The sequence below is a fragment of the Tauraco erythrolophus genome, chromosome 11 (genome assembly GCF_009769465.1).
Source record: "Tauraco erythrolophus isolate bTauEry1 chromosome 11, bTauEry1.pri, whole genome shotgun sequence".
Lineage (NCBI taxonomy): Eukaryota > Metazoa > Chordata > Aves > Musophagiformes > Musophagidae > Tauraco > Tauraco erythrolophus.
In genome coordinates, this window is record NC_141475.1 from 21552740 (window position 1) to 21567069 (window position 14330).

At 43.6% G+C, this 14330-nt stretch overlaps 2 protein-coding genes across 2 annotated transcripts in view; both read right to left on the minus strand.

Moving 5' to 3' along the window:
• USP13 (ubiquitin specific peptidase 13) overlaps nucleotides 1-5135 on the minus strand; it is a 49895-nt gene extending 44760 nt beyond the window's left edge. The window contains exon 1 of the mRNA XM_086618425.1: nucleotides 4983-5135. Within this exon, the coding sequence (XP_086474551.1) occupies nucleotides 4983-5135 (153 nt within the window). The remainder of the gene's footprint in view (nucleotides 1-4982) is intronic.
• Nucleotides 5136-8859: 3724 nt separating this feature from the next.
• On the minus strand, nucleotides 8860-14326 carry NDUFB5 (NADH:ubiquinone oxidoreductase subunit B5). Its single transcript, XM_086618394.1, has 6 exons — nucleotides 14200-14326; nucleotides 13338-13426; nucleotides 12329-12395; nucleotides 11490-11551; nucleotides 9999-10105; nucleotides 8860-9129 (listed from the first exon to the last, which is right to left on the minus strand). The coding sequence occupies exons 1-6, from the start codon at nucleotides 14324-14326 to the stop codon at nucleotides 9009-9011; spliced, it is 573 nt and encodes a 190-aa protein (XP_086474520.1). The 3' UTR covers nucleotides 8860-9008.
• Nucleotides 14327-14330: the final 4 nt, after the last annotated feature.

The window sequence follows — 14330 nt, forward strand, 5'->3', positions numbered from 1 at the left end:
GGTGATCACCCACCACCAAGCAATTCACTGCCTCCATAACTTGGAGGTCATATTGCAGCTAGGCCAAAATCCTTTGTCTCAAGTATTTGGTTTGTCTTGGTGTATTCAGTCCTCTTGTTTCTTCACTGCTGCTCCCATCCCATCAATAGAAACAAGATACTAGCCTATCCCTCCCAGACAGTGACCTCAGAGGCTTTCTAATTTTCTTCATGGAATATTGACCAAAAGAATAGGCAGATAGGACATGCTTATTTCTAGAAAGTTTTAAGCAGTGTGGTTGCTGATATCCATTACACACTCCAAACTCTCAAGGACTTCAGCCTCAACCATATTGTCTAATAAACAGCAGAGCATCAGCACAGTTTAGCCTTTGCGAATTGTCAACATAACCATTACAGAGTCTCCGAGCCACAAAAATGAAGTCAGCAAGATTCAGAAAGGAAGCTGTTGTCAGCAGCAAGGTTTTCCAGCAGTGAAGCCGAGCTTTAAGCTGCTCAAACAAACAGTCCTGCAGTCTACAGAACCAACTGCTTGGTCCTGTCACTGGGTCAGACTCACAACCTGTGCTGTGGTTGTAACCGATGCCCTTAGTGGGGAAGGCTTCAGAGCACATCCATCTACACATGCCCACCCTGCACGTCAGCCTTTCTTACACTCCAGCTTGTATCTCTTTTCTAGCAGTTGCCTCTCCCTCAGATGCACCTTGTCTAAAATTATCAGAAGTCTGTGAGACAAGGATCCCATTAAAAGGTGGAATCTCCACCTGAGTACTATTGAAGCACAGAACCATAAATTGGTTTGGGTTGGAAGGGACCTTAAAGATGACTTAGTTTCAACCCCCCCTGCCATGGGCAGAGACATCTTCCCCTGCATCAGGTTGCTCAAAGCCTCATCCAACCCGGCCTTGAACACTTCCAGGGATGAGGCATCCACAACTTGTTTGGGCAATCTGTTCCAGATACGTCTATACAAATAATAAGAAGAAAACAAAAGATTATCTAAATGCAACCTTTTTGCCTCCTGCATTCTACTGAACGCAAAGTCAAGTTCATTCACCAAAAGAGGAAGAGAGGTAACAGAGGACGAAATAGGAGAGAAGACACCTACAACACAGTGGCACAGGTACAAAAAAACAGTCACCAGGAGGGACTGCGGATCAGATCTGAAAAACGAGAGGTCAGGACTTCAGTGGTCAAACTGTAGGGAAGTGGCAAGCTTCTACAGCTGCGGGGCCAGTCACCAGAGGGAGTGATACTTCACACAAGGCCGCGCTTGTGTTTTGTAGGCAGCCTTCTTCCCTTCTCAATTCCAGTATAAAGAATCAATGGCTAACTGGAGTAGGAGGAGATGCAGGGAGATACAGTTTTTCTAAAAGCCACTAAAAAAAAAAAAAAAAAAGGCAATTAAAAAAATTAAGTAAAAAAAAAAAGGCATGTTATCTTACGAGACACGTAAACTAAAAAGTGTCACTAGGGCTCTTAAGCACACAGAAATTTGCCTCCTGTTTCTGCCAAAATTCCTGGAAACTAACCCTAGTATGTTCTGTTGAAAATAGTCCAAATCTAAGGACATGAATTTCTCATCTCTTTAGTGGTCTTTCTAACAATACTACCTTTCTTACAAGATCATCATGCTACGATTAATCCACATGGAAAAAATACACTGAATATCCACTTGTACCTCTCCTAGGCTCACACTTCTGAAATCTCTCAACTAATGACTCTCTCTGCAGCACAAAGGCACTATTGTTCTCAGATCTTTACCCAAGGAAGGAAGATTGAACACTCGTGGAAGGGGAACAATAACTCAATCAATTTTGAGAACAATCCGTGAGGCTGCCTGTATCCCCTGGAACACCAATCTTTAGTGACACTACACCGCTCAAACCTGGACAAGAGACACAACTGAGAGCAACAGACAGGTGTCAGGTCTTGCAGCCTCGCTAAATGTTACGCAATTGGACATAAAAGATGGAGCCGCTTACACCCAGTATCTCATTTTCTTTGGCATTCCCTAACACGAACAGTTCTGGTTTCGATCATCCCATCCTTTTTGGTTCTTTTTAAAATTGCTGCGGGATCTGTCTCTTGTTCTACTTTGTACTCTTAATACCTACAGATCTGAGGATTTTCAATGTATTTTAAAGATCACACCACTTCCTTACAGGGAAAGTAATACTATATCATGAGTATAGTTAAACTTGAGTACAGAGCTGCTGTGTGACTGGGTATGTCACTTCAAAAGATACAGACAAATACTCCGGAAATTAATTTCTTTGGAGAAGAAAAAAAAACGTAGGGTAAAGCTTGAGAGACAGTCTTATAGTGTTAATGAAAGAAATTACTGAAATAAGATCTGGTATTGAAGAAAAATGACAGAACTAAACTTCTGGCAATGAGTTGACTCTAAACAGAGACATTCTGAAGTTAGAACTGCAACAAGGAGCACATTTAAAATGGCAAAATGAGAAGATGCGAGGAAATACTGAGAAATAAGCTTACAAGAGAAAACATTTCCCCCATCAGAAACGTAATCTGAAATTTTTGCATGGATAATAAAACCAAGAGCATGGGGTTTTTTTAACATTGGTCATTTGCTTTATTATTAAAACAAACCAAACAACCAACCTATGTATTTTCTTTCAAAAAGCAGCAGACAGCTCAACGGGAAGAGACTCACTTAGGTACTAAGTAGCTAACCTAAGAAAATAAGTCACTAAACCAACCTAATAGGAAGCATAGAGATAAACGTCTTCCTTTAGCCAAGGCAAGAACCCGTTTGCATCCTTTCACTTTCCTTCTGAATGAAAGACTGTAAAAACACAGCTTTGCCATTTTCCATTTGTAAATGACAGCACTTTACCCAAGAAAGCACACATTTGCCCTTTAGGATAGTTATCCTAGAAACAATATCAAATTATCTGTTAGATTATATGGGAATAAAAAATAAAAGCCGAGACAAGTCTTTTGCCCAGCTAAGATGAGGAGTGGTATGGGCTGAAAAGCCATGGAAAACAACAGAAACTGACACTAGTTTTATTTTTACTGCTACCACATAGGTTCAGTCAAGCCTTTTGCCCAGTGAATGCCTATAACACATTTTTTTAAAAAAAAAGCTTTAACAGCGGACAGCAACATTTTCCAAAATCTAAAATCTCTTCCCAATAAAGTCAAAAGGATGAAATGTTTTTGGGGAAAAAAAAAAAAAAGAAAAAAAAAACCCACACATGGTGATTCCAACTCCTTTTGCTACTTCTACACAGTTTCCGGTAAGTTAATTCAGGTTTTGCTCAAATGTTTTATGTTTTGTACCAACATACTGTTTTGCTAAACACAGCTTTTGCTGTGTTTACTTGAGGCTTGTTGAGGGGTGGTGATTGATTGTTTTTTAATTTGTAGCAGTATTTAATATCCTTTCTTGCTGGTTAACAGAAATTTTTTTTTTATAAATGATGATGTCAAAGAAGTCTGAAAGTGTTTCTAAAAACATCAACCACACGTTCACCCAAGCAGAAATCTGAAGGAAAGATTGTGGTATGTCGATTTTCCCCTAAAAAACCTTATGAAGTATATAAGGCAGGTAGCACCTCTGCAATAGAGTCTGATTTGTCAGTTTTAATCAGACTGCCTCCTAGTACAGTCAAGGCTGCTGGGTGACACTTGAGATCTGAAGAGTGTGGGTAAAAATAACCTCTGTTCAACAAGACATGATGAACACCAGACAGCTGAGTCACCTTTAAACAAATTTTGATTTTCTATAGTAGAAAGAATTATCAAAGGGAGGGGGATAAAGAATTCAAAAATCTGTATGAAAAGTATCTTTCACAGAATACAATGTAAGCCGTGAACATCCTTCTGATGGCTGCCATTTACTTTAACATCAATACATAGTGCTCAGTCACTTCTTGGAACCTTCAACTTACTGTAGGGAAGCAACTTTATTTATAAAGTTTCAGCTCCATCTAAAAAGTGTGACTTCTAAGCGCCTGTTTCTTTCATAGCATCGACTGTTCCTACCTATGAAGGCTTCTAAGATTTATTACCAAAGTTAAAAGTTAATTAGGCCCCAAATCTGCCACTGTGGAGCTTGCAGGTACTTTGCAAGACAGCTCTAACACGACAGAAAGTCTACAGTATAGCAAACACTCATTTAACAGCAAACTAAACAAGCTAGTGGGGAAACACTACAAGTTCGCTGAAGTCCAGTGGCATAACTGAAACCCTGGGAGAGAAAGTGTTTCAGCAGGACTTCCACACTGATTTTCAGGTTGAGCCTTTATTTTGGAAGCTTTCTCTAAAGATTTAAAAAGGAGAATGAGCACCAAGACAGCAGGAAAGCAAAACGACTGGCATCTGCTAGCCAAAATATGCAAAGGAGAATGCCAGCTACTGTGCCTTTTTACTACCTCGGTGTGAGAGTGAAAACAAGGGCTCCCGGGGGAGCGGGCAGGTGTCGGCCAGCCAGAGCCCGTTTCCCAGCAGGCAGGAAAGTTTCCCCAAACCTGCAAAACCCCCGTGCCTAAGCAACGGCTTCGGACCGCCTTAAGGAGAGAAATAAATAAACAAACGGGCACCGCTACGAGCCAGCGGCGGTCCGCCGTGCGGAGCCTCGGCCGCAGCACAGCGCGGGGGGACGCGGGGCAGCGCGGGGCCCCCGCCCTGCCGCGACCCCCACGCGTGGCGGGGGAGGCTCCGCAGCCTGGGCGGGACGCGCGGCGGCAAACCAGGCTGCGCAGGCGGCCGCGGCAGGTGGCGGCGGGCAGCGAACGAGGAGACGGGGGAAGATTTTGGAGCTTGAGGGCGAGGCAGCAGCCCGGGAAAGGGGCGAGCGGCCGCCCTCGGGGCAGGGGGTGCAGCCGGGAGCGGGGAAGGGGCCGCGGGAGGGGCGGGTTTGCCGCAGGGCGCCGGCGGCGGGCAGGTCGGCAGCCCGCGGCGGGGAGGGGGAGCGGAGGCAGCCGGAGGCGGCGGCTTCGCTGCACTCACGGGCGAGTCGTAGGAGAAGGCACACTCCGTCTTGTAGACCCGGTCCCCTGACTTGGGCACCCGGATCGTGGGCATGTAGGGGACGAGCAGCTCGCCCAGGTCCTCGGCGGCCATCTGCGCATCGCCGCCGCTGAAGAGCGCGGCCCGCTGCATGCTCCCTCCGGCCGGCCGGCGAGCGGGCGATGGAGGCGGAGGGCAGCCGGGCCCGGGGCAGGACGCGGCGGCAGCGGCGGGAGCCGGGCCCAGGAGAAGGGAAGGGAGGAGAGGGGGAGGGAAGATGCTATTTTTAATCCAATGGCAGCAGGAGCGGCACCAGCTGCGGCGGCACTCGAGGGGCAGGGCGGCGGGGGCGGGCCGCGCCCGGCCGTCCCCCGCGGCCTCCGCCTGTGCCGCGGCGGCGGGAGCCGAGCGGTGCCTGCGGGGGCGGCTGCGGGCTGGCGGGCGGCGGGGCCGCGCTGCGCTCCTGAGGTGATTCCCGCCCCGCGCGCGTGCCACGGGCGGCCGTTAGGTGGCAGCCGGCGGCGCGCGGCCGCCCCACGGGGGGAGCCGGGGGGGTCGCGCGTTTAACCCGAAAACCTTCAGTTCCATGAGGGAAGGACGGAGACTCCGTCTCCTGGTCTCCCTGTGTAGCTCAGAGCAGGTTCCCTCTGACCGGTAATGCTCTGCTGCAGGCTCTTTTGTTTGTTTTTTAAGCAATTAAACACGCAGTAACATGGTGTGCCCGAAATGCGCGGCTTTTGGCCGCGGAGTCCCTCGCCCGTGATTAACTGCGGTGCGGTGCGGTGCCCGGTGGGTGCCGGTGACCCTCCGCGTACGACCGAGTCCGTCGCCGTCCCGCTGCAGCCGGTGCCGAGGGCGCTGCGTGTCGGCGCAGCCGGATCGGGCCCTGCCGCAGCGGTCTGCACCCTGCCCGGGCAAGCGGAGTGGGTCGGTGCGGAAGGACGAGCTGTTGGGATACAGAGCGGGAATGCCCGGCCTGAGATGCCCTCGGAAGCCCGTGGCAGTGCCAGTAGCCAAATCCAGGTTTTGTGTCTCGAGGGACGGTACCTGTAGCTTAAGACGATCTTTTTTTGGCTTTTACTGTGTTTCTCTTTGCTTTTCAGTTCGGAGTTAGTGGAAGGATGAATAGAGTGAGGTAAGTTTGTAGAAAAAAACATTGAAAAAAAAAAATTCAAATAACTATTGCATGTCCCTGACAGCAGCAGGATTAAAGAAATGACTGATCCATTTAAAATGAAGGTGTATAATGTAGATGAATAGCCTTCCACCCGTAGTCCATGTTGTATCCAAGGATTCAATGATCACTTCCAAGCAGGTGATGTGACCTGTGCTAGAACCACCTTTTACTTCAAAAGTTTCAAAAGGTGATTCTAGTAAAATCTCAACAACAGAGTTGAAAAATAAGTTTGCATCCAGCTGTGAAGAAACAGGCTGGGAGAGTGAGCACACCAGTGCAGTCTGTTCTCAGCAATTTTTGTAGCGAAAAATCAAGTGTTGGGAACAATGTGAAGTACCAAGAGCAGAATATGATGTCAATGGAGTGGCCTCACACTTACTCAAGAACAGACATTGCATCAAAGACTTGCGAGTATCGCTGGATGCTGGATAAAACCCACAAATTAATAGGGTCACTAGACAGATTTATTTTGCCTGAGAGGGTTTTGTGCTGTTTTAGTGGCTTCTCTTACGATTGACTCACCATTTATGGACTGTAAGAGCCTATATGTATGTATAAGGTGACATACAAGCCATCTAACCTGAAAGATTGACTCCAACAAAAAGGACAAGTCAAAGCACTGGTACAAAATCAATCACAGTCTTCCTCATGTTTGGCACTGCTAGGAAACAGCAAACAAGGAGGCCTTTGCTTAAAATAGTCTGTGCAACGTTGCTTAAGGTAAAAAATTTATGTGTTTTAACAGTTTGAAACCACAAGATGGTCATGGGTTACTAGAGGACTTGGATTTATTTCCTTTAAAAAGTGAGAATTTTGGATATGGATAGTTTAGGGTCACGAACGGTAAGAGGCACTTTCCATCACTCCCTTGAGAGAATTAAAACCAGAGGAGCACCATGGCCGGTAGAACCTGAGGAAACAAGTCCCTCTAGTGGCAAAGTTTGCCAGATAAAGAGAGTACCCTCGATGTTCCTTTAGTTTAGGATTCGAGATTAGATTTAGGATTGAGGCCCAAATTGGCCAACGGAATATTCCATATCATGCAACGTTATAGCCAGAATATAGATGAGGGTTGGCTGGGAAGTTTGAGTCTCTCGATCTCTTTGGATCTCTTTTTGGGACTCTCGCTCTTCCAGAATTGCAGTTTTGAGAATTTCCTGTTTCAAGATTGCTAGCCGGAATGGGACAGCCATTGGTCAGCAGGTGGTGAGCAATTACACTGTGCATCACTTCGTTGTATATATTATTATAGATAATAATATTTTTATTATTTTTATCATTGTTACTTTTATTATTATTAAATTGTTCTTATCTCAACCCACGAGTCTCCTTTCCTTTTCCCCTTTGATTCTCTTCCCTATCCCCTGGGGGTGGGAGAGGATGAGCAAGCAGCTGCATGGCGTGTAGCTGCCAGCTGGGTTAAACCACAACATATATAAACTCTTTTGGTCTGCTTTTTTAATTCCAATTCACTCTGGAAAAGAAGCCTTTGAATAATCCTAAACGTTACCAGAAAGGTTTATCCTTTTCATCTCCAAAATCACTTATGTGGCCTCTCTATGCTAAACGCATTGGGAGCATAAAGCTTGAACTTTTCACTTCAAGATTTTGCTGTCCAGATTTGAATTTTTATTTACTAAAAGTTGTGTAATTACACCACAGAAGATGGTATCTGTTCAGCCAGCAGTGATAAGATGATCCATAAAACTCATTAAAATGGCAACCTGTATCATTCTCCCTGGCTTGATCCTTGCTCTTCAGACATTTAGCGATCCTTTTGTAATAACCTTCAATAAGCAGTTTCCCATTTTTCCCTTGCTCATCTTACTAAGCCCATTACAAGAAGCAGAAAGCTAACAGTATCAATAACGTGAAAACATTGCTTAAAACATTAGCAACATTAAAAAAACCCAGCCAAGCAAACAAAAAAATAACCAGAGCAATGTTGAAAGATGTTCTAGAATTCTAGAAAAGACCACTTTTTGGATGATCTATGCAGAGAAGTGTCCAGTTCTGAACGATGCACAGAATTCTGTCAGTTATATTCTGTGTTGTTTTTTTTTTTTTTTTTTAAATTATGTATTTTTTAAGAGTCTCTTTAAGAAGACTTTTCCAGACACAGACTGTAAAAGAGGTGAGACTGGAGAAAATGAAAGAGTGGACAAACATAAATTACACATACATAAGAGGAAACATTTTCAAACTGGTGACAAAACTAATGAAGCAGCAGCATGGCTGATACTATCAGGGATGAAGGGTACTAAATGTAAAGAGAGAAACTTCTGAGATAATGCAGAGAAAATGATAGCAGATGTTGAACAATATGCAAGTTGGGAAAAAACAGTGAAAGATGAGTTTGACTACAAGTAAGGAGAAATAACATATTTGTCTAAAGTGGTAGATATAATCCTAATATTTCAAAGATCTGAAGTTATTTTTCTTCCTTAGTTCATCTTCCACAAATTACCTGACACAAGCCATTTCGAAATAAAAAAGCCTTACAGTTTCTTGTACCTTTCATTTAAAACTTTAAATACTAGAAATCACATGATGAAGACTAAGACTACCAACTTGTGTCACATATATTAGGTCACAAAGCCCGTTCCACATTGGTGTTCTGGAGAAAAGGAGTAATTGTTGGCAACTGACATAAGGCAGTTTCTCTGACTAACAACCTGAACAGCTATCCGAGCTTAACTGCCACACAGTTTCTTTCAAATTATCAGAGTCAACACAAATGTTGTTTATTTTTATTCATTTCTGTCAGCAAACAGCAGGATGTATATTACGTAGCTCAGTCACAATTTGTTGGTATGCATTTAAGACCGTGTGTACTGTCTTAAAATTCTTTAATTGTCAGGTGTGGATTTCATAGAATTGTCAGTAAGATTTTTATCTGGTGTTTCATAATGATACCAAGGTCCATCTCCCCTGTGTCTCATCAGTCTGCGTGCCTTTAACTCCATCAGTCTGAAAAAAAAAAAAAAAAGCCACAATAACACTCAACATGACGTTTATTGGTTTTAATCATACATATATTAATGTTTAACATCAGAGCATTACTGACAACAGCAATGAATTTAGTAGCTACGGTTTAGAAATACTCCTGGAGCATAGGTAATACCAAAATAGGAAGGGTTCAACTAAAACATGGGCTATTACATCCTTCTATTTCTTTCTTTTTCAGCAAGTTGTCTCACAAAAGAGTAATAAAAATATACTTGTAGTTCTGTCACAGGTTCTTGCCTAGTAAAAGGCCAGACAGTTTTGACACAGCTCTCAACTAAAAATAAGTAGGAGCAAGAAAATCAGAAGTAAATGTGATGGCAGAAGGAGCTATACTGTCTTGGTCTCAATAGCAACAGTTCGTGGAACTCAGACTTTGTTCTACCACCACAGTTTACTCTGAGTAAGTACAGAATAAACTCTGTACAACGTCGTTGCTGCCCACAAAATTTGCAACACCAACATGGAACCTGACCAGTCCTGTAAGCTGTTATTTAGCTACTCAATTAAGCACTAATAGAGGCAAAAGAGTTGTTCGTTTCCTGACTCAGGAAGACAGAGCTATACCTTTATAAACATGAACTCTCCTGAAGAGACATTGTTATTTTACAAGACCGCCCTTGGATCATTCCAGTTCTGGTAATCTTAAAATTACTGAGAAGGCAGGGACTACGGATACTGTAACTTCCACTTTGGCACCAGCCAGTGCAGCAAGCACCCAGGGTCAAGTGGTACATGGCATGTTACATCAGCATCCAACACAGTACGTTACGCAAAATCAGTCAACTGCAACACGTGTCAGTATTTTAAAACACTTCAACTATGTAACGTACCTCAGTTCAGCTTTCTTCGCTTCAACATCAAGCAAAGCCATCTCTTTCTCATAGTTCTTTTCAGGGGGGTCGAGTAAATAACGAGCTATCCAGCGACTTATAGGGTGCTAAAAAATATAAAAGCGGAGGTTATTCGTACAATTTCCAAGCAGAAATGTCATCATAACTGAATCATATTGCATGGTCCCAGGCCTGAAAACGTCATCAACGCTATGGGTGCTGCCATTCAAACCATAATAGTAAAGTTAAAAACATGCTCAACCATTTGGAAGATCAGAACCCTAAAAACCTGTATTTCTTTGCCATTTTGAAAGCCAAAATAATCTGCAAATGACTATTCTGTGGCAAAATTAAAAGTTAGTGGAAGATGTGATTTGTTTTCTTTCTGCTGAAGTTCATTAAACTGCCACTGTAATCACAGAAACGGACTCAAAACCTCTTACCGTAATCAGTAACGTTTTAAAGTTTTGCTTCCACAAAGATGCCATTTCACTAGGAACAAAAGTCTAAATTACTTAAACAGTCAGAATAGTATTGCTGAATTCATAGAATCATAGAATCATAGAATGGTTAGGGCTGGAAGGGACCTTCAAAGGTCATCTAGTCCAACCCCCCTGCAAGGAACAGGGATATCTCCAACTAGATCAGGTTGCTCAGGGCCTCGTCCAACCTGGCCTTGAACGTCTCCAGGGATGGAGCATCCACCACCTCTCTGGGCAACCTGTTCCAGTGTTCTACAACTCTCATGGTAAAAAATTTTTTCCTAATATCCAATCTGAGTCTACCTCCCTCTATTTTAAAAGTTTTGCTTCCACAAAGATGCCATTTCACTAGGAACAAAAGTCTAAATTACTTAAACGGTCAGAATAGTATTGCTGAATTCAATTACTTCCTATCAAAACCAAAAAAGTGCTCGCAGCATGAAGCTGGGGACTAACTCAGAAAATACAACAAAATGGAAACAGTTGCGTTCTGACTAGAAAACCTTGCATTTCTGACTAGAAAAATCTTCAATTCTAGATGTAAAAGCACATGTGATGTTGGATGTTGAAACAACGCTTGGAGACAATACAAAAGAAAGTAATGTCACTTCAAACTCCAGGATCTTAGGATGCTGTAGTTTCAGAGCAGGAAACAAAGACAAAAACTGCATGCTAAGAATAAAGAGAACAGAAGGTTGTTCTTACTGTTCAGGAATATTACAAAAGAATTCTTGGCATATAGCTTCAGCAGTTTAGCATAAAGTTACAGATCATTTCCATCTACTTGTGTCAATAAACAGGTTTCCTACAGCAACACGCATGTTCCATGAAACCAAAAAAAAGCAAGTTTACCAAAATCATAATTGCACAATTTGAGTTCTACTGCACTGATACCCAATGGCAGGTATATGGCCATCCTCATTATCAGACTCCGTACGTTTTACTCTCAAAAGTATCATCAAGAGGAAGACTGTCCACAACATGCCACCTTTTTCTATGTTGCACTCACTTTGTAGTATTCCCAATACTCTGGAATATAACCTTCGGGAATCTCTGCAAGTTCAGCTTCACCTGACAAGGAAAAAAGGGGAGGAACATTTAATTCAAGTATTTTTTTTTTTTTCTAAGTACTTTATATTCTGCCTTTCCCAGTAGGAAAACATCATTATTTTACATGGAGAGTACTTAATCTCTCAATCTGAGCTCTATTTAGAAAAATGGGATTTGTAATTTTTCCAGACACTTCACACTGCATGTATCCAGCTCATAGCCTTTAAGCCACACAACAAAAGGGTGGAATTAGCAGCTATGCAGAAGAAATAACTAAGATCAAGTCCACAGAAATGCCCTTTCAAGTATAAGAGCTGAAGGCACGGATTTTTCTTAATTTCTCTATTAAGTTAATTCCACACTATTACAGTAGTAGATTTAAAACACTTACTGCCAAGCAGAATTTTGGCTTTTTTACTAGATAAAAAGTGACAGTTGCAGTGTATGCAGCCTTCTTAAAGAAGTATGTAAAACAAAAGTGGTACAGACTCCTCATCTGAATACAGAAGTGTTCACTAAACCTCACTGATGCTTGAAAGACTATCAAAAGATGGAATTTTTCAGTTTTTAAAAATGTGGGCAGCTTTTAGAAAAATGCAACAACTATAGAAAAAGAAAAATACTGGCAACTTCTTCTATGTACTTAGACAATATTACCATAACCATTAGGCCTATTTCATGGTCTTCCAAGGAGCAAGTCTTAAAAGACCTTTTTTTTTCTTATCTAGAATGCTTAGTTGCCATTTATCTATTTAAGAATTTTGACTGTGTACTTAGCTTAGTCATGACAGCACTCACCAATGAAGATGTTGACATATGTTATGAATAGTGCCACTGGTATTCCCGTCAGAAATACATAGAATCTCTGTACAGGGGACAAAAAGAAAAAGAAACAGTATGAGAAACTGAGAAGCCTGACAAAATTTAGATGAAGTTAGTCTGAAAATCATGTACAGCCAAGAGTTCTTAGATTTGCATTCATAAGTTAGATAGGGATGTTGTATGTAAAGACATACTGCTACTTAAAATGAGTTCAAAAAACCTAAAATGAGTTCATTAACAAACCAGAACACAGAAACAGTGATTCTGTGTCAGTCCATGAACCCATTTAGTTCAGCTTTCCATCTCCCAGGAAGGTCAGCCTCTGCCAAAGCAGACAGTAATGCCTTCCCTGAACGTGGTCTCAGCATCTTGCGATGGCTGGCTTCAGCATTTTGCTGTAACAAGGCACCAACACCAAAGCCATATAATCCGACAGAAATAAACCCACTGCTGGCTTCGGAAACTGTGGAAGATAGATAGAGGAAGCCCGATGGCACTCAGGGATTGTATCAGGTTGGCTGTTATCATCATAACAGGCTTCACCCGACACCTAGCTTTTGAGGGGTTAAACTCAGGTCAGGCTCCCTAAGTCTAATCTCTGGTGTTAGCGGTTTAGGGAATTGAAGGCAAACTCTGCAGAAGAGTAACCTCATGTGTTTTAAAAAGAAGGACAGAGTGGAAAGCATTTGTAGGTTACACATTATATAAGCACAGGCACATAATTTAAGAATGCTACTACAGCCTTAATTTAAGTGCCCATTGCAATCTCTGCCATTTAGCCAGTCTTATTACTTCATCTGGCCCTGATTTAACGACATATGACAAAAACATTCTTCAGGAGGAGGATTGGAAATTCATAAGCGAATAGTGCTAACCACATTTTACATGCTGTCACATAAACAATAGAGAAAATTGTATTTTAGACACTCTTACACGATTTGTAAGGCATGTTATACTGAACAAAATAAATTTGTTTTTAACTCACCAACAAGTTCAGAAATCGAGTATCATAAAAACTCGTTGCCTTGATAATAAACATTCTTTTCCCATGGCTGCTGCTATGTCGTACAGGAGCTGAAAATGGAACCAAAGTATGATGGATGAGGCTTTGGGCAACCTGGGGTAGTGGAGGATGTCCCTGCCCATGGCAGGGGGGTTGGAACTAGATGATCTTTGAGGTCCCTTCCAACCCAAACCATTCTGTGATTCTATGATTCTATTGCATTTTTTTCTCCCTTTGGTGATTGTGCCAGGATAAGGTCAACAATGCAGGTGTGGAAAAATAAAGCAGCACAAAGCAGAGGCTGGGAAGTTATGAGCTGCTTTTCTGGAGGACATCAATGGTCCTAAAAGCCTGAACTAAGTTCCCATTTCGCTAGAACGAACATATTTTTCTTCTAACTTTAGACCCAGATCTACTTCTACCTGTAAATCCCAACAAATAAATAACCGAATGTCATTACACGGAGCCAAGTAAATTCCCAGATGAACAGGTTACCAAGTTTGGCCAATTCTGATCCACGCTCTACCCACGAAAAGTAACTTGTCAGAGGAACGGCGATACCCGTCGCACCCCCTCGAGGGATTTTCCTGCACGTCGAGCGGGTTTCCTACAGCTGCTCGGCCGAGGAAGCGCCGCAGCAACCCGGAACGTCACCGCCGCCGGCTCCGTGCTCCTGCCCCGGCCCCGAGGAGCGGGAACGGCCCGAGCCCCGCAACGCCCCGAGCCGCGACAGAGGCCCCCACGCCGCGCCCTCTCCTCAGGGGCACCTCTCCGCCGCTCCCCAAGGTCACCTCGCCCCGGCACACCCGCCGCCCTGCCCTCGTTCCCGCCGCCCAGGCCCTACCGACGGCGCCGGGGAGGCGGGCGGCCCCGGCGAGCGAGGGGAAGCGAGCGCCGCCCGCCGCGCCGCCCGCCGCCCGCCGAGCTCCCCAGGCAGCCGCTGCCCGCAGCAGCAGGCTCATGGCTGCCATCGCT